Here is a 26,296-nt window from a genome sequence, read left to right on the forward strand (position 1 = left end):
ACAGCGTTCTTTTCCTTTCCTCCTCTACTTCCTCTCATCTGAGATTTCAGCACCGTGGACAGCGATGAACAGCAGCCATCTAAATTGCAGCCATTCCCCACTGTTTGGGAGAATCTCTGAAGAGAAATGGGCCTAACCAGGAAGACTATTTAGCTGTTACTGAGAAGACTTAGAAGACACAGAGGCAGGGGTGGACTTGGAGCAGAAATCGTCTCTGGAATTTCTGACACACCGGACAATTTGACCAGCCCGAAATGCCAGATGGCCAGTCGCTCCAGTATGGAGAATAATGAATACAGAGGTACCTTCAGCACCACAGGAGAGTCAACACTGACATCGACCAGTAGAACCAATCAGCAAGCCTATTTAGTTCACTAAGACTTAGAAGATTTCCAAGATAACCTATACAAGGGAGACCTTAGTACAGTATCAACTTACAATTCCTCTGATCCGAGTGTATTAGTTTGGAGTAGATTAACGTGTTCTCCTTCAGTGGAGATACAAGCAGATACTCTCAGTCCTTGAAAATACATTATTATCATAGAGGTCAATGGTAAACTACTTCTGAGCTCTACACCCTTCACAAATATTCACGCACACATAGACACAGGATTCTGCAAACACACAAATGTGTGAGAACCACTCCAAACAGAGGACATTGCTACATCCCTCTCAGTTCTACCACCATGATGAAAAAGGCATTACTAACTACAACCCAATAGAACTTCAATACATAGACAATGATTTGACTGGCATTATGATTACAGAATGTAGTTGAGTGGAGCTCTTCAGTTTACAGAAGGAGATCATTGACTGTACATATAGTATATAGGATCTACTTGACTCTCTAGTTCAACAGTGATCTCCAATAGAATCCAGTAGACTGGAACCTGCATCACTACAGAACAGAACAGAACAGTAGAGTAGGGTAGGGTAGAGGAGAGTAGGGTAGGGTAGGGTAGAGTACAGTACAGTAGAGTAGAGTAGTGTAGAGTAGAGTAGAGTAGGGTAGAGTAGAGTAGAGTAGGGTAGAGTAGAGTAGAGTAGAGTAGAGTAGGGTAGAGTCAAGTAGAGTAGAGTAGAGTAGAGTAGAGTATAATAGGGTAGGGTAGGGTAGAGTAGAGTAGAGTAAAGTAGGGTTGGGTAGGGTAGAGTAGAGTAGAGTAGAGTACAGTAGGGTAGAGTAGCGTAGATTAGAGTAGAGTAGGGTAGAGTAGGGTCTGGTAGAGTAGAGTAGAGTAGAATAGGGTAGAGTAGTGTAGAGTAGAGTAGGGAAGAGTAGAGTGAGATAGTGTAGAGTATAGTAGGGTAGAGTGGAGTAGAGTAGGGTTGAGAAGTATAGAGTAGAGTATAGTAGTGTAGAGTGGAATAGAGTAGGGTAGGGTAGAGAAGGATAGAGTAGAGTAGAGTAGAGTAGAGTTGGGTAGATTAGGGTAGAGTATAGTATAGTAGGGTAGATTAGGGTAGAGTAGAGTTGGGTAGATTAGGGTAGTGTAGAGTATAGTAGGGTAGAGTGGAGTAGAGTAGGGTAGGGTAGAGAAGGATAGAGTAGAGTAGAGTAGAGTATAGTAGGGTAGAGTGGAGTAGTGTAGGGTTGAGAAGTATAGAGTAGAGTAGAATAGGGTAGAATAGGGTAGTGTAGAGTAGAGTAGGGTAGAGTAGAGTAGAGTAGGGTAGTGTAGAGTATAGTAGGGTAGAGTGGAGTAGAGTAGGGTAGGGTAGAGAAGGATAGAGTAGAGTAGAGTAGGGTAGATTAGGGTAGAGTAGAGTAGAGTAGAGTAAAGTAGAGAAGAGATAGATGTGTACCTGACGTTGGTGTGTCGTTGGACATAGAGGTTGTGAAAGTTGTTGGTTCCCTCTGCCCGGCCGAAGTCCCTGTCCCTTGGTCCCTGTAACCTCTGAATGATCTCTGCCTTCATCACACGGGCGATATGGGCCGGGAGCAGGGACAACAATAACCTCTCCTGAAGAGAGGGAGGGAGAGAGAGAGATATGTCCTGTGATGTCCAAATGAACTGTTTTAGGTGTACAGTGCACCCGGATATTTATGAGTGCATAACTCTGTATCAGGGCCAGGTCTCTCTATGGGTAATAACAGTAATATTAATGGAAGGTTACTAAAAGCTATTTCCTGTATTCAGTCTCTTAAATTGCAGGAAATGTACTTGATTCACAGTCTGCAATTAACCATGTGTGTGCATGTGTGTACATGCAGGCGCGTGTGTGTTTCCATTGATTGCAGTGAGTGTAAATCAGAATGACTAGCACTCATCACAACGTGGTCAATTATTTCTCCAGCAGCAGGCTGGGAAGGGAAGCAAACATTTAGATGTGGTACCAGCTCAACTCTAGGAACGCAGATCATCTCATTTAATTAAGAAGTTTTTCTCTCACTTCCTCCAGTTTCTGCTATCATGAACTTGATTATATGTCTTCATCTATGTACGACAATAACATTTTCTCAAGCCTGCCTGCCCTCTGGGATACCAGATCAATGGGTCATTTTAAGTGATTTATAAACAGAAAATCACTTAGTTATTCTATTTCCAGCTTCTAAGAGCAACAGAGGATGTGGTGGTACGTAAGAGTCAGCCAGTTGTTATAATGCCTTTATGAAGTGACATTAAGATGACCTTAACGTCTATGTAGTGACATAATGAGGCAGAAAGAAAAGTGAGTCTGCTGGACAGAGATACCGTGTGTGTGTGTGTGTGTGTGTGTGTGTGTGTGTGTGTGTGTGTGTGTGTGTGTGTGTGTGTGTGTGTGTGTGTGTGTGTGTGTGTGTGTGTGTGTGTTGGATTTCAAAGTGAAGGAATTTATGATTTTTGCTTTGTCATAAACAGAAAGAAAATCAAAACAGCTGCATATTTTTTTTTAATCGATCAGACATTGTTTCAATTCAGAGGGAGGAGATGGAGAGGAGGGGAGCGAGGGAGGGAGGGAGGGAGGCAGGAAACGAAGGAAGAGAGGTTGTTAACAAGCAAAGTCTATTTTTAGCCACCAACCGCTGCAGTCTCTATCCTATCCCCAAACCTCTTCTGAATTTAATTTGCCACTGTGTTTTAAGCAATGGGCTCAAAGTGTGTGTGTGTGTGTGTGTGTGTGTGTGTGTGTGTGTGTGTGTGTGTGTGTGTGTGTGTGTGTGTGTGTGTGTGTGTGTGTGTGTGTGTGTTAATTTGCCTCTGTATTTTGGGAAAATTTGCCTGTGGTGTGTGAGGGACATAATGACCCGCCCTACTATCTACTAAGCTGCATTTATGAGTCACCCCCTAAGGCACCCATACAAACACACACATACACACAAACACACACCCATACAAACACACACATACACACAAACACACCCATACAAACACACATACACACACACCCATACAAACACCCATACGAACACCCATACAAACACACACATACACACACACCCATACAAACACCCATACAAGCACATACAAGCACACACACACACCCATACAAACACACACACATACACACAAACACACCCATACAAACACACATACACACACACCCATACAAGCACCCACACAAACACCCATACAAACACACACATACACACACACACCCATACAAGCACATACAAGCACACACATATAAACACACACACACACATACCCATACAAACACACACACATACACACAAAGACACCCATACAAACACACATACACACACACCCATACAAACACCCATACAAACACCCATACAAACACACACATACACACACACACACCCATACAAACACCCATACAAGCACATACAAGCACACACATACACACACACACCCATACAAACACACACATACAAACACACACACATACACACACACACACCCATACAAACACACACATACACATACGCACACACACATACACACACCCACCCATACATACACACACATACAGACACACACACACACACACACACCCATACAAACACACTCATACACACACACACGCATACACACACCCATACAAACACACACACACACACTCACACACATACAAACACACACTCACACATACACATACCTACACACACACCCATACAAACACACACATACACACACGCACACACACATACACACACCCGCCCATACACACACACACACACACACACCCATACAAACACACACACACACACACAGACACACACACACACACACCCATACAAACACATACCCATACAAACACACACATACACACTGAAAAAAAGCCTCCGATAGAGGTGCCGGTTTAAAATACAGGTACAACTGTCCCATTGTCCCATTGTCCCAGTGTCCCAGTTAGAGGACATAGAGTGACCAGTTGGAGACAGAGAAACAATTCACACTTTTAATACCACACTCAATACAGACACACACACAGCGAACAGGAAGGACTCATGTTGAAACTGTCTAGTGTAAGTGATGTGATTGTCAAAGACACACTAACACCAGTTGGGAATGTCCAGAGGCAACATTGTTCATGGGGAAAGGGTCCAGACGTGAGTTGAGTTGGAGGACAGCAGTTTATCGAGCTGCTAGATGTTCTTTACCATTCGGCCATCAGATTTGCCACCAAATCTATGCTCCTCTGTAAACTGGTCATCTCTGAATACATGTCGCAAGACCCACTGGTTGATGCTTATTTATAAAACCCTCTTAGGCCTCACTCCCTCCTATCTGAGATATCTACTGCAGCCCTCATCCTCCATATACAACACCCGTTCTGGCAGTCACATTCTGTTAAAGGTCCCCAAAGCACACACATCCTTGGGTCGCTCGTCTTTTCAGTTCTCTGCAGCTAGCAACTGGAACAAGCTGCAACAAACACTCAAACTGGACAGTTTTATCTCAATCTCTTCATTCAAAGACTCAATCATGGACACTCTTACTGACAGTTGTGGCTGCTTTGCGTGGTGTATTGTTGTCTCTACCTTCTTGCCCTTTGTGCTGTTGTCTGTGCCCAATAATGTTTGTACCATGTTTTGTGCTGCTACCATGTTGTGTTGCTACCATGTTGTTGTCATGTTGTGTTGCTACCATGCTGTGTTGTCATGAGTTGCTGACTTGCTATGTTGTTGTCTTTAGGTCTCTCTTTATGTAGTGTTGTGATGTCTCTCTTGCCGTGATGTGTGTTTTGTCTTATATTTCTATGTTATTTATTTTTGTATTAAAATGTTTAATCCCAGCCCCCGTCCCCGCAGGATGTTTTTTGCCTTTTAGTAGGCTGTCATTGTAAATAAGAATTTGTTCTAAACGGACTTGCCTAGTTAAATAAAGGTTAAATATAACTTTTTAAATATAGAGGTTGTCTCAGCCTGCCATCCTGGAAACAGCTGAAGAGTTGAGAGGCAGAGTGGGGTTCTGCTGCTCCCGGGCTAGACCACTGGTTGGCTGACCAGGTCCACTGACTCTGTTCCCTGGTGTGAAATGGCCTTCTGATGCAGGACAATTGGTCGCCTACCTCAGCTGTAAGAAGTCACAAAGTTTGTCTCTACGTCCCAGGGCCAGAGAGAGGGTTTGAGAGAGGTTTTTCTACTGCTGCCCCAAAATGTATGAAGTAGATTTTGAACTCAGAAGAAACCCTCTTGTGCAGGCATGGCTGTGTCCCCAGTTTCCGGTTTGTGAAGGCCAGTGATTTTAAGACACTGGAGGAGGCAGGAGTCCCGCAGCCCCATGTCGCCACCCGTTCCATGGCATGGAGGGGGCGGGTAGTGAGGGTCAAGGTACTCACAGTGTCTGTGAGGCTGGACTGCCCAGCTTGAGTCATGCCATGCTGCTAGAGGTGTCCAGGCTGGTGGAGGAGGCCATCCCACCAGGTCAGGCCAGGTATCTTCAGCCAGAACAGGACAAGCGCACTGGTTAGGTGGAGGCTCTCATATGGGGGCTAGATGTGCATCCTGGTTCGGAGCCAGAGGCAGGTCGGGTCTGGTAACAGCAGGTTGACCAGGAGAGACTCAGGCTGTGTCGGTTGGGGTGCCAGCTGAGTGGCTGCAGGGCTGACTGGCAGTCTGCAGGTTGACCAGGAGAGACTCAGGCTGTGTCGGTTGGGGTGCCAGCTGAGTGGCTGCAGGGCTGACTGGCAGTCTGCAGGTTGACCAGGAGAGACTCAGGCTGTGTCGGATGGGGTGCCAGCTGAGTAGCTGCAGTGCTGACTGGCAGTCTGCAGGTTGAGCAGGTTGGAGCTCTGCCACTTGCTGGACTGGCTGCAGGGCTGACTGGCAGTCTGCAGGTTGAGCAGGTTGGAGCTCTGCCACTTCCTGGACTGGCTGCAGGGCTGACTGGCAGTCTGCAGGTTGAGCAGGTTGGAGCTCTGCCACTTCCTGGACTGGCTGCAGGGCTGACTGGCAGTCTGCAGGTTGAGCAGGTTGGAGCTCTGCCACTTGCTGGACTGGCTGCAGGGCTGACTGGCAGTCTGCAGGTTGAGCAGGTTGGAGCTCTGCCACTTGCTGGACTGGCTGCAGGGCTGACTGGCAGTCTGCAGGTTGAGCAGGTTGGAGCTCTGCCACTTGCTGGACTGGCTGCAGGGCTGACTGGCAGTCTGCAGGTTGAGCAGGTTGGAGCTCTGCCACTTGCTGGACTGGCTGCAGGGCTGACTGGCAGTCTGCAGGTTGAGCAGGTTGGAGCTCTGCCACTTCCTGGACTGGCTGCAGGGCTGACTGGCAGTCTGCAGGTTGAGCAGGTTGGAGCTCTGCCACTTGCTGGACTGGCTGCAGGGCTGACTGGCAGTCTGCAGGTTGAGCAGGTTGGAGCTCTGCCACTTCCTGGACTGGCTGCAGGGCTGACTGGCAGTCTGCAGGTTGAGCAGGTTGGAGCTCTGCCACTTCCTGGACTGGCTGCAGGGCTGACTGGCAGTCTGCAGGTTGAGCAGGTTGGAGCTCTGCCACTTCCTGGACTGGCTGCAGGGCTGACTGGCAGTCTGCAGGTTGAGCAGGTTGGAGCTCTGCCACTTCCTGGACTGGCTGCAGGGCTGACTGGCAGTCTGCAGGTTGAGCAGGTTGGAGCTCTGCCACTTGCTGGACTGGCTGCAGGGCTGACTGGCAGTCTGCAGGTTGAGCAGGTTGGAGCTCTGCCACTTCCTGGACTGGCTGCAGGGCTGACTGGCAGTCTGCAGGTTGAGCAGGTTGGAGCTCTGCCACTTGCTGGACTGGCTGCAGGGCTGACTGGCAGTCTGCAGGTTGAGCAGGTTGGAGCTCTGCCACTTGCTGGACTGGCTGCAGGGCTGACTGGCAGTCTGCAGGTTGAGCAGGTTGGAGCTCTGCTACTTCCTGGACTGGCTGCAGCACCGGAGAGCTCCGGCTTACTCCAAAATGAAGGTGCTGGTTTAGGTAAGGGATGATTGCTCTGGATACCCGGTTAGAGGCACAATGACGAACAGGACACAGATTCAAGTTCAATCCTTTAATTGCCTCAGGCACCGAATTGGTGTTCTATTTTTTTTTACTTACACACACACACACACACACACACACACACACACACACACACACACACACACACACACACACACACACACACACAATGTATACTGCATAAGCTCTATGTGCTTGTGTGTATATGCGCATGTGTCTATAACTGTTTATGTCTGTGCAAAGTAGGCCTACCTGCTGGTGTTTCTCAAACTCCAGTTTGATGGGGGACTTGATGCAGTTGCAAGTATCCTGGTAGGTCTGTCTGAGGGCCAGGTTCATCAGGTGCTTATGGTACGCTCCAGCCAGGTTACCACACGTAAAGATAATGATGTTAGCCAGGATCTGATAGAGGAGAGGAGAGGAGGGGTAGGGGAGACGAGAGGAGAGGAGAGGAGAGGAGAGGAGAGGAGAGGAGAGGAGAGGAGAGGAGAGGTAGGGGAGAGGTAGGGGAGACGAGAGGAGAGGAGAGGAGAGGAGAGGAGAGGTAGGGGAGATGAGAGGAGAGGAGAGGAGAGGAGAGGAGAGGAGAGGAGAGGAGAGGAGAGGAGAGGAGAGGGAATAAAATAGCCTTAGTCCTCCTAAGAGAAAATTCTTATTCACAGACTGAATACATTTTACAGACTGAATACATTTTACCAGACAACCAATCTAACAAACCCACACCCAGACATTACCATTGCCATTCCTGACTTGCCGAGCTAAATAAAGGTCAAATAAAAAAATACAAATATAAAAATATCAAGGTGGACTTTATTTAACTAATTATGTGACTTCTGAAGGTGATTGGTTGGCTTTATTTAACTAATTATGTGACTTCTGAAGGTGATTGGTTGGCTTTATTGAACTAATTATGTGACTTCTGAAGGTGATTGGTTGGCTTTATTGAACTAATTATGTGACTTCTGAAGGTGATTGGTTGGCTTTATTTAACTAATTATGTGACTTCTGAAGGTGATTGGTTGGCTTTATTTAACTAATTATGTGACTTCTGAAGGTGATTGGTTGGCTTTATTTAACTAATTATGTGACTTCTGAAGGTGATTGGTTGGCTTTATTTAACTAATTATGTGACTTCTGAAGGTGATTGGTTGGCTTTATTTAACTAATTATGTGGCTTCTGAAGGTGATTGGTTGCACCAGATCTTATTTAGGGGCTTCATAGCAAAACGGTTGAATACATATGCACACACCACTTTTCACTTTTCCATTTTCAACTATTTTGTGTATGTCCATTACATGAAATCCAAATAAAAATCTATTTCAATAACAGGTTGTAATACAACAAACGAGGAAAAACGCCAAGGGGGATGAATACTTTTGCAAGGTGCTGTATTAGCCTTCTGACTACAATGAAGAGCAAGACGTGCCGCTCTGTTCTGGGCCAGCTGCAGCTTCACTAGGTCTTTCTTTACAGCACTTGACCATATGACTGGACAATAATCACGATAAGATAAAACTAGAGCCTGTAGGACTTGCTTTGTGGATTGTGGTGTAAAAAAAGCAGAGCATCTCTTTATTGAGGACAAACCTCTCCCCATCTTTACAACCATTGAATCTATATATTTTTTACCATGACCAGCTAAGGTGACACCAAGTAATTTAGTCTCCTCAACTTGTTCAACAGCCACACCATTCATTACCAGATTCAGCTGAGGTCTAGAACTTAGGGAATGATTTGTACCAAATAAAATGCTCTTAGTTTTAGAGATGTTCAGGATCAGGATTTATTTTTTAAATAAAATTATTATTTTTTAACCCTTTTTCTCCCCAATTACATGGTAACCAATTGTTAGTCGTTACTGTCTTGTCTCACAGTGGCCTCACACATCAGACACCCCCTAACTGACTGATGCATGGGCCTCATACAGACATGAGGAAACTTCGGTCAGCTGGTGGGAAAGAAGGGGTATAGAAGAACACAGATGCTATTGGAGACTTTAATAAAATACTGAAAGAGTCACATGTGAATGACTCAATCAAGAGAAATGCAAATCCCCCCCACTCTCTCTCTAACATACACACAGAGGAGACTCACAAAGATAAACTCAGTGTCTGACGCCAGTGCAGATGAAGTCTTCTATAATCTAATAACCCAATGTCCATCTATACAACTCAATAACACATGATTGCCCCATAAACCTGCCCTAGTACACACATCTTGTTCATGTAGTTTGCCACTATGTCAACATCAGGCTCATCAAAGCTCTGTAAATGAATAGACATGGGTCTTCAGAAGACCAGGCAATACGTGTGTTTAATACATGTTTATTTACAGAGACATGTAAAGGGTTTTTCCAGTAGACCATGGTGTTTGTGTGTGTGACTGTGTGTGTGTGTGCACACGCAAGCACCCTGAGAGGGATAGAGATTGGCTGAGGTTGTGTGTACCTGTGTGTGCATGTGCACGTGCCAGCCTACCTGCATGCATACCTATGTCACAGACTTTGTGGGTAACATCCAAGCCTTTTATTTCTGGCTATGTGAAAATTGTTAGCATTGACATACTGATGCATTAAGTTCTGTTGTACCTTCACTGACCTAGCTAGCTTCGATAGAGCAGGACATTATGCCCAGTTCATTTATTCCTCGGCAGCATCAAAGATGGCATCCTATTCCCTATGTTGTGCACTACGTTTGACCAGGGCCTGTAGAGAATAGGATGCTATTTGGCACACAGGCTCAGCCTCTAGCCCCAGCTCTCAGAGTAGCTATTCATTTAGACTGAGAGCTCTACTCTGGTAATGAGGAGCGTACTGAGGGCCCACACAGAGCAGAGAGAGAGAGAGAGAGATCGGGAGGAGAGAGAGAGAGAGAGATCGGGAGGAGAGAGAGAAGGGTACAAACAGAGAGAGCCGCTGGATAGAAGCAGGTTGATGTTGATTGTCTTGCACTGGAGGCAGAACTGAGTGATTTCCAGTAGATGGGCCAACTGTCAAAATGGGTTATATCATAAAAATGTATGAAAATCAAATGTATGTGTGTGTATGTGGTGTGTGTGAGTGTGTGCTTTGAATCTGTGTGTGTGTTTATGTTTAAATGTGTGTGTGTGTGTGTGTGTGTGTGTGTGTGTGTGTGTGTGTGTGTGTGTGTGTGTGTGTGTGTGTGTGTGTGTGTGTGTGTGTGTGTGCGTGTGTGTATACCCTTACCTGCCACACCAGTGGTTCCAAGGCTTCTGCAGTAAACGCCAGACACACACTGAGTGTGATTGTGTGTGATAAACATGTGATGATGCTGGCTAGGACTGCTCCCCTCATGGAGAACGGCAGCATGGTGTAGACCACAAACACTATGAACAGGAAGAAGGACACCTGGGAGAGAGGAAGACACAGGATGTTACCGGGGGAAACTTTAACATGTTACACCACAAACACTGTGAATAGGAAGAAGGGAGAAAGGAAGTAGGAAGTCATAGGGAGATTCTCAATTGGACAAAAGTTTGTCCTCTCCTCGACTCCTCCATCCTCCTTTCTTCTGTGATCCGGAAACCAAATAAGTGGTTGAGTGGTCGAGGGGATTGTCAATTCGTTAGTAGGCAAACGAAGGAGTCTGCTCCACTCCTCAATTACCTTCTTTGACAGAGGACGCACAAGAGCGTCCTCACGGCATCTAGCACAGTGTTTTACAATATGCCACACACCTTTGAATCAGCTGTTGTTTTCTTGATGGAGAAAAGCATGCACACATTTAAAAACAATACTCTACTTAATGTTTATCTATACAATGTCTGCCACAACTAGCTACATTTGTTGTATCACTTTACACATTTATTTTGGGATCCACCCAGGTTAACATCCTTTGTCTGAAGACGCGTGGGTCGAGAAGGAGAGTCTAATTTCATACAAGCGCATCTGTTTCCAGAAGATGGAGGTGAGCAAAACCAATTGAGATTCTCCCCATTAAATATTACAGGGAGACACTTTAGCATGTTACACGATGACATCCTGGGAGAGAGGAAGTAATGGAACATTCCAAGAAGTCACTTCTGTCACTGCACTATGTTCCACCAGGCATCAGCACAAACTTTTCTCTGACTCTTAAATGTTTGGTCTACTACATAAATCATGACTAGGGTTACAAAATTCTGCAGACTTATCCAGAAATACCCCGTTTTCCAGAAATTCTGGTTGCATGATTCCGGATTTCCTGCTGATTCCTGGAATCTTCCAAACATCATTTTTGGGAAAACCCCTGAATTTTGGGAAAGTTAACAGAATTTTGCAACCCTAATCATGAATCACGTGTGTGCATTAGCCTACTGAGCTAAATCCTTAGGCAAGTTTGCTCATTATACAACATTAGTTTGGGGAACCTTTTGCAGCACAGAGTTAATAACAGCCTAAATCATACCACGTTATAGTTATAGCACTAATGATATACCAGGATCAGAACAGGAAAGGAGGAGCTGGACACAGGAACTAAACAAACAGATAAGGAGGTCATGGCTCAGAGCGTATCCCATCACAACCCATGGCCCTGACTCCATGGACACGAACCAAGACCTCACTAACAGGAAGTGGTGTCTGACAGGGACAGGAAGTAGGAAGTGGAATAGGACGTCAACAAAGGGTCACGGTGAGTGTCTATATCACAGTAGTTCAAAGGGTTCAGGAAAGACAGAGAGATGACAGACACTATGACTACTAGAGGGATAGAGGGATATTGTGCAGAGATTTGATTTGATTTACTAGGATTCCCATCAGACGACGCCAATGGTGACAGCTAATCTTACTGTTGTCCGACATTTAACGAAAAAGACATTAACAGACAAAAGACTTACAATTTACATACATTAAAAAACTAACATGTAGTGTGTGTGCACCTGTCAGTTCCACATACATGTCAGTACATACACACAACAAGTAGGTCAAATGGGGGAGACTGTTGTGCCGTGAGCTGTTGCTTAATTGGGTTTTTTGAAACCAGGTTTGCTGTTCACTTGAGCTATACAAGATGGAAGGGTGTTCCATGCACTCATGGCTCTGTGTAATACTGTACATTTCCTTGAATTTCTTCTGGACCTGGGGACTGTGAAAAGATCCCTGATGGCATGCCTGGGGGTGTAACTGTGTGTGTCAGTGCTGTATGTAAGTTGACTATGCAATGGTATTTCCATAAAAACAAGAAGTGACGCAGTCAGTCTTTCCTCAACTCTTAGACAAAACAGACGGACATGTATAATATTAATGCAGTGGTTTGTGAAAGTATTCACCCCCTTGGCATTTTTCCTGTTTTGTTGCCTTACAACCTGGAATTTAAATAGATTTTTGGGGGGTTTGTATCATTTGATTTACACAACATGCCTACCACTTTGAAGATGCAAAATATTTTTTATTGTGGAACAAACAAGAAATAAGAAAGAAAATATAGAAAGCTTGAGCGTGCATAACTATTCACCCCCCCAAAAGTCAATACTTTATAGAGCCACCTTTTGCAGCAATTACAGCTGCAAGTCTCTTGGGGTATGTCTCTATAAGCTTGGCACATCTAGCCACTGGGATTTTTGCCCATTCTTCAAGGCAAACCTGGTCCAGCTCCTTCAAGTTGGATGGGTTCCACTGGTGTACCGCAATCTTTAAGTCATACCACAGATTCTCAATTGGATTGAAGTCTGGGGTTTGCCGCTTGCTTGCTTGGTGGTTGGTGCATGGTGGTGCCCCTTGCTTAGTGGCGTTGCAGACTCTAGGACCTTTCAGAACAGGTGTATATATACTGAGATCATGTGACAGATCATGTGACACTTAGATTGCACACAGGTGGACTTTATTTAACTAATTATGTGACTTCTGAAGGTAATTGGTTGCACCAGGTCTTATTTAGGGGCTTCATAGCAAAAGGGTTGAATACATATGCACACACCACTTTTCTGTTTAAAAAATTAATAATTTTGAAACAAGTTTATTTTTTCTAGGTCTCAGCAGTTATTTCACTGTAGAGCCTCTAGCCCTGCTCAATATGACTTAACCAACCATGTTATCCCACCTCCTACATATGCGATGACATCACCTGGTTTAAACATCTCTAGAGACTATATCTCTCTCTTCATTACTCAATGCCTAGGTTTACCTCCAATGTATTCACATCCTACCTTACCTTTGTCTGTACACTATGCCTTGAATCTATGCTATCGTGCCCAGAAAGCTGCTCCCTTTACTCTCTGTTCTGAACGTGCTAGATGGCCAGTTCGTATAGCCTTTAGCCATACCCTTATCCTACTTCTCCTCTGTTCCTCTGGTGATGTAGAGGTTAATCCAGGCCCTGCAGTGCCTAGCTCCACTCCTACTCCCCAGGTGCTCTCATTTGTTGACTTCTGTAACCGTGAAAGTCTTGGTTTCATGCATGTTAACATTAGAAGCCTACTCCCTAAGTTTGTTTTACTCACTGCTTTAGCACACTCTGCCAACCTGGATGTCTGAATCCTGACTTAGGAAAACCACCAAAAACCATCACTAACTATAACATTTTCCGCCAAGATAGAACTGCCAAAGGGGGCGGTGTTGCAATCTACTGCAAAGATAGCCTGCAGAGTTCTGTATTACTATCCAAGTATGTACCCAAATAATTCGAGCTTCTACTTATAAAAATGCACCTTTCTAGAAACAAGTCTCTCACTGTTGCCGCTTGCTATAGACCTCCCTCTGCCCCCAGCTGTGCCCTTGATACCATATGTGAATTGATTTCCCCCCATCTATCTTCTGAGCTTGTGCTACTAGGTGACCTAAACTGGGACATTCTTAACACACCGGCCATCCTACAATCCAAGCTTGATGCCCTCAATCTCACACAAATTATCAAACTCCAAATCCATAAACACAGGCACCCTCATAGATCTCACCCTAACTAACTCGCCCTCCAAATGCACCTCTGCTGTTTTCAATCAAGATCTCAGTGATCACTGCCTAATTGCCTGCATCCGTAATGGGTCTGCGACCAAACGACCACCCCTCATCACTGGCAAACGCTCCCAAAAACACTTCTGCAAGCAGGCCTTTCTAATCAACCTGGCCGGGGTATCCTGGAATGACATTGACCTCATCCTGTCAGTAGATGATGCCTGGCTATTCTTTAAAAGTGCCTTCCTCACCATCTTAAATAAGCATGCCCCATTCAAAAAATTGAGAACTAGGAATAGATAGAGTCCTTGGTTCACTCCAGACCTGTCTGCTCTTGACCAGCACAAAATCATCCTGTGGCGTTCTGCATTAGCATCGAATAGCCCCCGTGATATGTAACTTTTCAGGGAAGTTAGGAACAAATATACACAGGCAGTTAGGAAAGCTAAGGCTAGCTTTTTCAAACAGAAATTTGCATCCTGGAGTACTAATTCAAAAAAGTTCTGGGAAACTGTCAAGTCCATGGAGAATAAGAGCACCTCCTCCCAGCTGCCCACTGCACTGAGGCTAGGAAACACTGTCACCACCAAGAAATCCACTATAATTGAGAATTTCAATAAGCATTTCTCTACGGCTGGCCATGCTTTCCACCTGGCTACCCCTACCCCGGTCAACTGCCCGGCACCCTCCACAGCAACCCGCCAAAGCGCCCACCATTTCTCCTTTACCCAAATCCAGATAGCTGATGTTCTGAAAGAGCTGCAAAATCTGGACCCCTACAAATCAGCCGGGTTAGACAATCTGGACCCTCGCTTTCTAAAATTATCTGCCGAAATTGTTGCAACCCCTATTACTAGCCTGTTCAATCTCTCTTCCGTATCGTCTGAGATTCCCTAAGATTGGAAAGCTGCCGCGGTCATCAACCTCTTCAAAGGGGGTGACACTCTAGACCCAAACAGCTACAGACCTATATCTATCCTACCCTGTCTTTCTAAGGTCTTCAAAAGCCAAGTTAACAAACAGATTACCGACCATCTCGAATCCCACCGTACCTTCTCCGCTATGCAATCTGGTTTCAGAGCTGGTCATGGGTGCACCTCAGCCACGCTTAAGGTCCTAAACGACATCATAACCACCATCGATAAGAGACATTACTGTGCAGCCGTATTCATCGACCTGGCCAAGGCTTTCGACTCTGTCAATCACCACATTCTTATTGGCAGACTCGAAAGCCTTGGTTTCTCAAATGATTGCCTTGCCTGGTTTACCAACTACTTCTCTGATAAAGTTCCGTGTGTCAAATCGGAGGGCCTGTTGTCCGGATCTCTGGCAGTCTCTATGGGGGTGCCACAGGGTTCAGTCCTAAGGCCGACTCTCTTCTCTGTTTGCATCGATGATGTTGCTCTTGTTGCTGGTGATTCTCTGATACACCTCTACGCAGACGACACCATTCTGTATACTTCTGGCCCCTCTTTGGACACTGTGTTAACTAACCTCCAAATGAGCTTCAATGCCATACAACACTCCTTCCGTGGCCTCCAACTGCTCTCAAATGCAAGAAAAACTAAATGCATGCTTTTCAACCGTTCACTGCCAGGACCTGCTCGCCCGTCCAGCATCACTACTCTGGACGGCTCTGACTTAGAATATGTGGACAACTACAAATACCTAGGTGTCTGGTTAGACTGTAAACTCTCCTTCCAGACTCACATTAAGCATCTCCAATCCAAAATTAAATCTAGAATCAGCTTCCTATATCGCAACAAAGTATCCTTCACTCATGCGGCCAAACATACCCTCGTAAAACTGACCATCCTACCGATCCTCGACTTCGGTGATGTCATCTATAAAATAGCTTCCAACACTCTACTCAACAAACTGGATGCAGTCTATCAAAACCCCATATACTACCCACCATTGCGACCTGTACGCTCTCGTTGGTTGGCCCTCGCTTCATACTCGTCACCAAACCCACTGGCTACAGGTTATCTACAAGTCTCTGTTAGGTAAAGCCCTGCCTTATCTCAGCTCACTGGTCACCATAGCAGCATCCACTCGTAGCACGCGCTCCAGCAGGTGTATCTCACTGGTCACCCCCAAAGCCAATTCCTCCTTTGGTCGTCTTTCCTTCCAGTTCTCTGCTACCAATGACTGGAACAAACTGCAAAACTCAGAGACTCACATCTCCCTCACTAGCTTTAAGCACCAGCTGTCAGAGCAGCTCACAGATCACTGCACCTGTACATAGCCAATCTGTAAACAGCCCATCTATCTACCTACCTCATCCCCATACTGTATTTATTTATTTATCTTGCTCCTTTGCACTCTACTTGCACATTTATCTTCTGCACATCAACCATTCCAGTGTTTAATTGCTATATTGTAATTACTTCGCCACCATGGCCTGTTTATTGCCTTAACTCCCTTATCTCACCTCATTTGTACACACTGTATATACTTTTTTGTTTTCTTTTGTTCTACTGTATTATTGACTGTTTTGTTTATTCCATGTGTAACTCTGTGTTGTTGTATGTGTCGAATTGCTATGCTTTATCTTGGCCAGGTCGCAGTTGCAAATGAGAACTTGTTCTCAACTAGCCTACCTGGTTAAATAAAGGTGAAATAAAATAAAATAACTTACTAAATCAAAATTGTATTTGGTCAAACAACATTTTTTCCAACGGTTTGCTAAGAGCTGGCAGCAATCTGATAGGTCTGCTGTTAGAATCTGTAAAGGCCACTTTACCATTCTATGGTAGCGGAATGACTTTGGCTACCCTCCAGGCCTGAGGACAAAGACTTTCATCTAGGCTCAGATTAAAGATATGACAGATAGGAGTGGCTATAGAGTCAGCTACTATCCTCAGTAGCTTTCCATCTAAGTTGTCAATGCCAGGAAGTTTGTCATTATTGATCGATAACAATATTTTTTCCACCTCTCCCACAGAGAGAGAGAGAGAGAGAGAGAGAGAGAGAGAGAGAGAGATGTTGAAAGAGAGGGAATTTTTGGAGGTTGAAAGTGACAGTGACACTATCCAGCCCAGCCGTTTTCCAACAAGAGATGCAATTCTTACCACCAAGCCTGACCTTGACTTAAACCCAAACATTAATTAAGAACAAATAGCTTTGGTGCTGCTAGCTCATCATTTCTGCTGATATTGACATTGTTTCTGTTCTTAAATGGCCATTTAGTGACAAACAGCAATGTGAGAAGGGATGTGGATGTTTTATTGTTGTTGTTTTACTGTTGACGGTTGGTTTTCTCATCCTTTATTTGCTACAGTTAAACGTTAGATGGTCTACTTTTCTAAGTTTATATATTGTTTTCTCTCCCATCATGCTCCCTTTCTCCATCTCCTCTCTCCCACCCCTTCTCTCTCCTTCCCGCAAGCCAGCCAGCCGGGTCAGAATGAGGGAGGGATGTGATGGTACCAGGTGTCTGGAGCTCTGGTCCAATCTGGCTTCCACTAATACCTGCTCTCTCCTGGGAGATTCAATCAGGTCCAGACACAACCAACTCCTCAGCTGAAAGGGCTGCTGTGGGTGTGTGTTTATGTGTGTGACAGATTGTGTGTGTGACTGTTACTAAGCAGAACATAACCTGTTCTAAACTTTCAGATTCTCTCTCTCTCCACACCCCTCTCTTTCCGTCTCTCCCTCCCTCCCTACTCTCTCTCTCTCTCTCTCTCTCTCTCTCTCTCTCTCTCTCTCTCTCTCTCTCTGTTTGAGAACAGACTGTAGTCGCAGCAGTAGTTGCAGACAGTGTTATTTAGCTCAGTGTGTTCCATCAGTATGGTTGAGAGTGTACTTCCTCCTGGCTCCAGGCTGATTGGCTCACAGTAAAGAGACATTTTTCTCATTCTTCTAGTCTGAGGCATTTACCATCATCCTCACAGGACACCTGGGTGGTGTTCTATACCTGAACTACCTGTCATATAAGAACACTCGTTCTCCTTCAATACGTTTCCTCCTTAAGGTGCCTACTGAGAATGTGGAATTAACCACTAGAGTAATGATATGAGATTAGTGTCTGTGTAAGAAGGAGACAGGAAGAGAGAGAGGTAGAGAGGGGTAGAGAGGGAGAGAGAGATAGAGAGAGAGAGGTAGAGAGGGAGAGAGGGAGAAAGAGAGAGAGAAAGAGAGAGAGAAAGAGAGAGAGAGAGAGAGAGAGAGAGATAGATGGAGAGGGGTAGAGAGAGAGAGGTAGAGAGGGAGAAAGAGAGAGAGAAAGAGAGAGAGAGAGAGATAGGTAGAGAGGGAGAGAGGGAGAGGGAGGGAGAGAGAGAAAGAGAGAGAGAGAGGGGGAGAGTGGTAGAGAGGGAGAGCGAGAGAGAGAGAGAGGTAGAGAGGGAGAGAGGGAGAAAGAGACAGAGAGAGAAAGAGAGAGAGAGAGAGAGAGAGAGAGAGAGAGAGAGAGATAGAGGGAGAGGGGTAGAGAGAGAGAGGTAGAGAGGGAGAGAGGGAGAAAGAGAGAGAGAAAGAGAGAGAGAAAGAGATAGGTAGAGAGGGAGAGAGGGAGAGGGAGAGAGAGAGAGAAAGAGAGAGAGAGAGGGAGAGGGGTAGAGAGAGAGAGGAGAGGGGGGGGGGAGAGAGAAAGAGGACAGGAAATAGCTGAAAGACCCTTGCAGAAAAAACACCTGATTTCATGTGAAAAATCGAATGTAGTAAGAGAGAAAGAGAAAGAGAGTCAATGAGCAGAATAGGTTGTTTAATAATGCAGTATGATTATGCTCTCACAGATGGAGAGATGGATAAAAATATCTCCACCACGATGATGGAAGAGTGAGGGAGAGAAGCTAGGAGAAGGAGAGGGGTATGCGGGAGGGAGAGAAGCAGTGCCGCCTCTAGCCTTTTGAGGGCCCTAAGCGAGATTTGGTTGGGGGGGCCCCCCTACGTCGCGGGAAAAACCTTTTAGTGCCCCCACTTTTGTATTTTCTTTGTATTTGAAAGTTAATTTCTTGCAATTCTACACATTTACCATGGGGTGTAGAGAAAGTGTTGCAGTTTAAAAGCATATTTTCTGCAATTTACACATTTTGCTATGATTTATGCCACATTCATATGATATACAGTGCCTTGCGAAAGTATTCGGCCCCCTTGAACTTTGCGACCTTTTGCCACATTTCAGGCTTCAAACATAAAGATATAAAACTGTATTTTTTTGTGTAGAATCAACAACAAGTGGGACACAATCATGAAGTGGAACGACATTTATTGGATATTTCAAACTTTTTTAACAAATCCAAAACTGAAAAATTGGGCGTGCAAAATTATTCAGCCCCCTTAAGTTAATACTTTGTAGCGCCACCTTTTGCTGCGATTACAGCTGTAAGTCGCTTGGGGTATGTCTCTATCAGTTTTGCACATCGAGAGACTGACATTTTTTCCCCATTCCTCCTTGCAAATCAGCTCGAGCTCAGTGAGGTTGGATGGAGAGCATTTGTGAACAGCAGTTTTCAGTTCTTTCCACAGATTCTCGATTGGATTCAGGTCTGGACTTTGACTTGGCCATTCTAACACCTGGATATGTTTATTTTTGAACCATTCCATTGTAGATTTTGCTTTATGTTTTGGATCATTGTCTTGTTGGAAGACAAATCTCCGTCCCAGTCTCAGGTCTTTTGCAGACTCCATCAGGTTTTCTTCCAGAATGGTCCTGTATTTGGCTCCATCCATCTTCCCATCAATTTTAACCATCTTCCCTGTCCCTGCTGAAGAAAAGCAGGCCCAAACCATGATGCTGTCACCACCATGTTTGACAGTGGGGATGGTGTGTTCAGCTGTGTTGCTTTTACGCAAAAAACATTACGTTTTGCATTGTTGCCAAAAAGTTCAATTTTGGTTTCATCTGACCAGAGCACCTTCTTCCACATGTTTGGTGTGTCTCCCAGGTGGCTTGTGGCAAACTTTAAACGACACTTTTTATGGATATCTTTAAGAAATGGCTTTCTTCTTGCCACTCTTCCATAAAGGCCAGATTTGTGCAATATACGACTGATTGTTGTCCTATGGACAGAGTCTCCCACCTCAGCTGTAGATCTCTGCAGTTCATCCAAAGTGATCATGGGCCTCTTGGCTGCATCTCTGATCAGTCTTCTCCTTGTATGAGCTGAAAGTTTAGAGGGACGGCCAGGTCTTGGTAGATTTGCAGTGGTCTGATACTCCTTCCATTTCAATATTATCGCTTGCACAGTGCTCCTTGGGATGTTTAAAGCTTGGGAAATCTTTTTGTATCCAAATCCAGCTTTAAACTTCTTCACAACAGTATCTCGGACCTGCCTGGTGTGTTCCTTGTTCTTCATGATGCTCTCTGCGCTTTTAACGGATCTCTGAGACTATCACAGTGCAGGTGCATTTATACGGAGACTTGATTACACACAGGTGGATTGTATTTATCATCATTAGTCATTTAGGTCAACATTGGATCATTCAGAGATCCTCACTGAACTTCTGGAGAGAGTTTGCTGCACTGAAAGTAAAGGGGCTGAATCATTTTGCACACCCAATTGTTCAGTTTTTGATTTGTTAAAAAAGTTTGAAATATCCAATAAATGTCGTTCCACTTCATGATTGTGTCCCACTTGTTGTTGATTCTTCACAAAAAAAGACAGTTTTATATCTTTATGTTTGAAGCCTGAAATGTGGCAAAAGGTCGCAAAGTTCAAGGGGGCCGAATACTTTCGCAAGGCACTGTATGTGTAAAAGTGACTAACAAAATCAACGGTGGCGCCCTGTAGGTCAGGGCCCCTGAATGCAAGACCCGCGTGGCCGGTCGGTAATTTGGTGATGATAAGGCCTACTATAAGGTTTATATAGCTGGCTAGAATACCTTGCCTAGCAACTTAAAAATGTTAGCTGAACTCGGCTAATTGAGTGACTGACATAACAAGTGGAAAACTGCTGATGCACTACCCAACTGAGTTCCTTTTTGGTCGGGGGCCCTTAGCAGACGCGGGGCACTACTCTCCATGAGTAGTCTGCTAAAGGGAAGAGGAGGCTCTGGAGAGAAGGATGCAGAGAGGGGGAGGGAATAAGAGAAACAGAGGGTGAGGGAGGGATGGAGAGAAGGTAGGAGAAGGAAAGGGGGCACAAGGTTGAGAGAAGGAGGGAGGAGAGGAACAGAAGGGGAAGGAGGGATGGAGAGAAGGTAGGAGAAGGAGAGGGGGAGTGACAGTGAGAGAGGGATAAATGGAAGGAGACCAGGGAGGATGAGGTAAAGTGGCAGAGGGATATAAAGTAAATAGAATTTTAGAAATAAGGAGAGAGAGAGAGACGCGGGGGGACTGGGAAAAAGATCAAATGAAAAGTAAATTGGAAAAGAGAGAGGGAAGGAAGGAGGGAGATAAGGAGGGGGAAGAGTAAAGTGAATGGGCCTGAAAGGTAATGTATCTGTCTCCTGATCTCTCACCTTCTGTGGCTTAGCCTAACACTTAATCACACATGAGGAACACTCACGGTAAAGGACACACACTCACACATAGACACACAAACACACGAAAGCAGGTAGCCTAGAAGTTAGAGAGGACAATCGCCGGTTTGAATCCCAGTTCTGATGTAGTAAACAGTAATCAAAGATGGCATCTCCAGCCGCTGTGGTTTTGAGCAAGGCACTCAATCCTTAAAAAAAAAACAGTTCCAGCAGCAATGAACCGTGGCTAACCCTGTGGTCCCAAACTCTTGTATGTGTGTCTCAAGGGATTGGTTGAAAAGCAAAAGAGCAACATTTCTCCTTTAAAGACCAATGGACAATAAAGTATTAATGAACAATATTTTTCTTCTTCTACACAAACACACAACGCTGTCCAATATGCACGCCAGACATGCTCGCGCACGAGTGCACCCCCCCCCCCCCCCCCCCCCCCCCCCCACCTCACCTGGTCCCAAGGACAGAGGATCCCCCCGGAGAACATGAAGAGGTAACCCATGGCAACCAGGCAGGCCCATATAAGGAGGGAGAAGAGGCGGAGCATGCGGTTGAAGACGGACTCTATGCAGACCAGGATGAAGATGGAGAGGAAGAGGAAGAGGGTGGTGGGCACGGTGATCAGGAACGCTAGGTGGTCCTCCATGTTCTGGAGAGAGAGAGGGGAAGTGAGGGAGAAAGGGAGGAGGGGAGGTGAGGGAGGGAGGGAGTTTAGAAAAAGGAGAGAAAAACGAGACAGAAGCTTTTTGTCTCCTCAATTTCTGAAGGAGACAACTTCACACCGCCTCTCTTTCTCTCGCTCTCTCTTTTGGGTTAGCCTACTAAAAATGCAGGCACTCTTTGTATTGTAATATTTGGGGATAAAAGCATCTGCTAAGTGGTGTATTGTAGACCAGCAGAATTCACATCGCATCACCACACACACACAGAGACAGACAGACAGGCAGTCTGAGCCCAGAGAATGTGCTACTGTGTCACTTCTATCCTCACACTGTCACTGTCAGCATTTAAAATCTGTCAAGGCACATACCAACACATACACACTCTTTCACTCTCTTACACACACACACATTTTTTTTACTATCCTTGTGGGGAACAAACAATTGATTCCCATTCAAAATCCTATTTTTTCTAACCCTAAACCTAATCCTAGCCCTAAACCTAACCTCTAACCCTAATCCTAACCCTAAACCTAACCTCTAACCCTAAACCTAATCCTAACCCTAAACCTAACCTCTAACAATAATCCTAACCCTAAACCTAACCTCTAACCCTAAACCTAATCCTAACCCTAAAGCTAACCCCTAAGCCTAAAATAGTAAAAAAGTCAAACCAAAAACACACACACACACGGTCTCCGTTCATACCCTCCTCCATACTCTGTAATGCATCCATGTCTAATCAAATGTGTACCCAGACTATTTGCATTCCCTCCCCCCCTCTTTTACACTCCTGCTACTCTCTGTTTTTATCTATGCATAAGTCACGTTAATAACTCTACCTACATGTATATGTTACCTCAATTACCTCGACTAACCAGTGCCCCTGCACATTGACTCTGTACACCCTGTATGTAGCCTCGCTATTGTTGTTTTACTGCTGCTCTTTAATTATTTGTTACTTTTATTTTTTTATTTTTTTAGGTGTTTTTCTTAAAACTGCATTGTTGATTAAGGGCTTGTAAGTAAGCATTTCGCTGTGACAAATACAATTTGATTTGATGTCTCATACCCATCTCTGCTCTACTCATCATCACTAGCTGACAGACTCTATCAACGTTCACATGACTCCTTCACCCCTCACCCAGCCATGACCTGTGTGTGTGTCAGTGGCGGTTGGTGCTGTTTAAGATTAGGAAGGACGTTTTTGTTGTTGTTGATGAGCATGGCCTTATTTCTATTACAGCATATTGGATGACTGTCATTCATAGTCCCTTCACCCAGCTCAATGGAACATAACATTGATAGGTTTAGAATACTACATGATACTAACATTTTCCCTATACCCATCATGAGGTTGCTAAAACCTAGCCTATGAATTTACAACGTAGGATCACGTGTTCAAGTGTTGGATAGCCATAGCCAGTTAGCTAACATAGCATCTCTATCTGTTTGATCGGGGTGTTTGAGTATGCTAAACTAGCTAGCTACATTCGCTAGCTAGCCGCAATATGTAACTTTTTGAGCGACCCGACCAAATTCACATAGAAATGTGTGTTATGTGTCTAAGAAGCGTAAGATATGTTCGGTTTTGCATCTTTTACTTTCGGGTTTTGCACACCAGCTTCAAATAGCTGAAAACACAATATTTTGGATTGTGGAAAATATATTTCAGAGTGGTTCAGGTTGTACAATGACTCTCTACACTTGCTTGTTTAATCACAAACTGAAATTAAGAAAATTATTCACATTTTTGCAAACAAGTAAATGGCAGAGTGATTTCTATATAGTGCAAATGAAGTGAAAATGATAGTGAAAAAAAGACAATGAAATATAGCTATGTAACGTGTTCGCTGGGAGTCCGGAAACAAGTACAGGGAGTGAATAGTTTTATAAATAAACATACATGGAACAAAACAAGAAACACGAAAGCGTACAGACTTGAGACACCAAACAGAGTCAATAACGGCAGTTATAGGGAAGGTAACCAGGAAGGTGATGGATTCTAGCTGAGTCTGATGAGGTGCTGGTGCACGTAATAATAAGCAGACTGGTGACCTCGAGTGCCGGAGAGGGAGTATACGTGACAGTACCCCCTCCCTGGTGCGAAGCTCCAGCCGCAGGACCACGACCAGAGGGATGGGAGCCTGACGAACCAGCTGAGGCATGGGAGCCTGACAAGCTGGCTGAGACATGGGAGCTTGCCAGTCCAACATAGTTTTGTGAACCTGTCAAGGTAGCTGAGGCATGGGATCCTGAGGAGCTAGCTGAGGCATCTCCGGTAGCGAAACCTGGAGACAACGTCACCTACAAAACAAAAAACAAAAACACTCCCTGATGCTCCCCTTTGGGGAGGTGTTATTCTGCTGGGAGTCGGGAAGCAAGTACAAGGAGTGAATCATTTAATAAATAAACAAACATGGAACAAAACAAGAAACACAAAAAGCGTACAGACATGAAACACCAACAGAGTCAGTAACGCCAAAGAAAAAAACTAAATGAGTGACAGGGAAGGTAATCAGGAAGGTGATGGAGTCTAGTTGAGTCTGATGAGGCGCTAGTGCACGTAACGATAGTGACAGGTGTGCATAATAATAAGCGGACTGGCGACCTCAAGCGCTGGAGAGGGACTATACTGTACATGACAAGCTAGCTAGCTAGCTCTCTCTCCCTCTCTTGGTTCTCCTTCATTTTTGAAGAAATTAATTTGTTGAAAACTGTTCAACTATTGTCTTTCTCTCTCTTTGAGTGAACTACTCACCACATTTTATGCACTGCAGTACTAGCTAGCTGTAGCTTATGCTTTCAGTACTAGATTCATTCTCTGATCCTTTGATCATTCGGTTAACCACATCTCAGTTCATGCTGCAAGAACTCTGATAGGTTGTAGGACGTCCTCTGGAAGTTGTCATAATTCCTGTGTAAGTCTATGGAAGGGAGTGAGAACCATGAGCCTCCTAGGTTTTGTATTGAGGTTAATGTACCACGAGGAGGACGGAAACTAACTGTCCTCCTGATACACCATGGTGCTACCCTACTGAGTGCTGTTGAGGCTGCTGTAGACCTTCATTGCGAAACAGTGTGTTTTAATCAATTATTTGGTGACATGTGAATATAGTTAGTATAGTTGTATCTAAAAAGGATAACTATATAAAAATTCAAAAAAATTCACTGAGGAAGATGGTCCTCCCCTTCCTCCTCTGGGGAGCCTCAACTGGTGCTTGTGTGTGTGTGCCTGCCTGCGTGGGTGGGTGCATGCCTGTGTGTATGACTGCCTCTCTGTGTACACACGTGAGAAAACATGTACGTGTGTGTGTAAGTGTGTCCACTCCCTCTCATCACAAATACCCAGGTAAAAGTGACAGGCATTGGGTAGTGTCACGAATATTACCGAAGGTGGCTCCCCTTCTTGTTCGGGTGGCGCTCGGCGGTCGTCCTCGCCGGTCTACTAGCTGCCACCGATCCTTTGTTCTGTGTTCGTTTGGTTTTGTCTAATTGGTTTCACCTGTTCCTTGTTTGGTTGTTAGGGTGGGGTTATTTAAGTTTGTTTAGCCCACTTCTGTTTGTGCGGACTTGTTCATCTGTATTTGTGAGTTTGGTTAGTGTTTTGTTGGGTTCTCTCGCTGTCCTAGTATTTCACAATAGGGTACTATTTTGTTTTATAGTTTCACCTGTGTTGGGCATACTATTTTGTTCCTGTGATTTTTTGGACATTAAATCATGTTTTTTCCCGCATCCTTTGCTCTCTGCACCTGATTCCACACCCATTCACTCATTGAGCATTACAGAAGCCCGCACCTACTATGGAGTCAGCAGGAGCAGCGACCACCCCTCTCCCCGCGATGGAGGAGAGAGTCCTTCATCACACGTCCATCCTCCATCGCATCGGATCAGCGATGGATCAAATGATGGAGAGGATGGATCGTTGGGAGAGGAGTGGTCTCCCTACTACCCCACCTACCCTCCCACCAGCAAC

At 45.0% G+C, this 26,296-nt stretch overlaps 1 protein-coding gene across 13 annotated transcripts in view; it reads right to left on the reverse strand.

Annotated features, from left to right (window-relative positions):
* Positions 1–26,296, reverse strand: part of adcy2b (adenylate cyclase 2b (brain)) — an 83,080-nt gene that overhangs the window by 39,017 nt on the left and 17,767 nt on the right. For 8 of the 13 annotated variants that reach the window (XR_016493558.1, XR_016493556.1, XR_016493557.1 and 5 more), the window contains exons 2-5: positions 22,113–22,310; positions 10,555–10,716; positions 7,601–7,750; positions 1,807–1,964 (exon numbers count right to left, since the gene is read on the reverse strand). Coding sequence is in view for 9 of the 13 variants with exons in the window: in XM_036970829.2 (XP_036826724.1) it covers positions 1,807–1,964; positions 7,601–7,750; positions 10,555–10,716; positions 22,113–22,310 (668 nt within the window). In the remaining 4 variants the exon portion in view is untranslated. Of the gene's footprint in view, positions 1–1,806; positions 1,965–4,335; positions 7,341–7,600; positions 7,751–10,554; positions 10,717–22,112; positions 22,311–26,296 lie in introns of those variants that run through there. The other 5 variants (XM_036970831.2, XM_090227829.1, XM_090227828.1 and 2 more) reach the window with 3 other exon arrangements.

Source organism: Oncorhynchus mykiss, chromosome 30 (genome assembly GCF_057628025.1).
Source record: "Oncorhynchus mykiss isolate SJ-2025 chromosome 30, ASM5762802v1, whole genome shotgun sequence".
Taxonomy (NCBI): domain Eukaryota; kingdom Metazoa; phylum Chordata; class Actinopteri; order Salmoniformes; family Salmonidae; genus Oncorhynchus; species Oncorhynchus mykiss.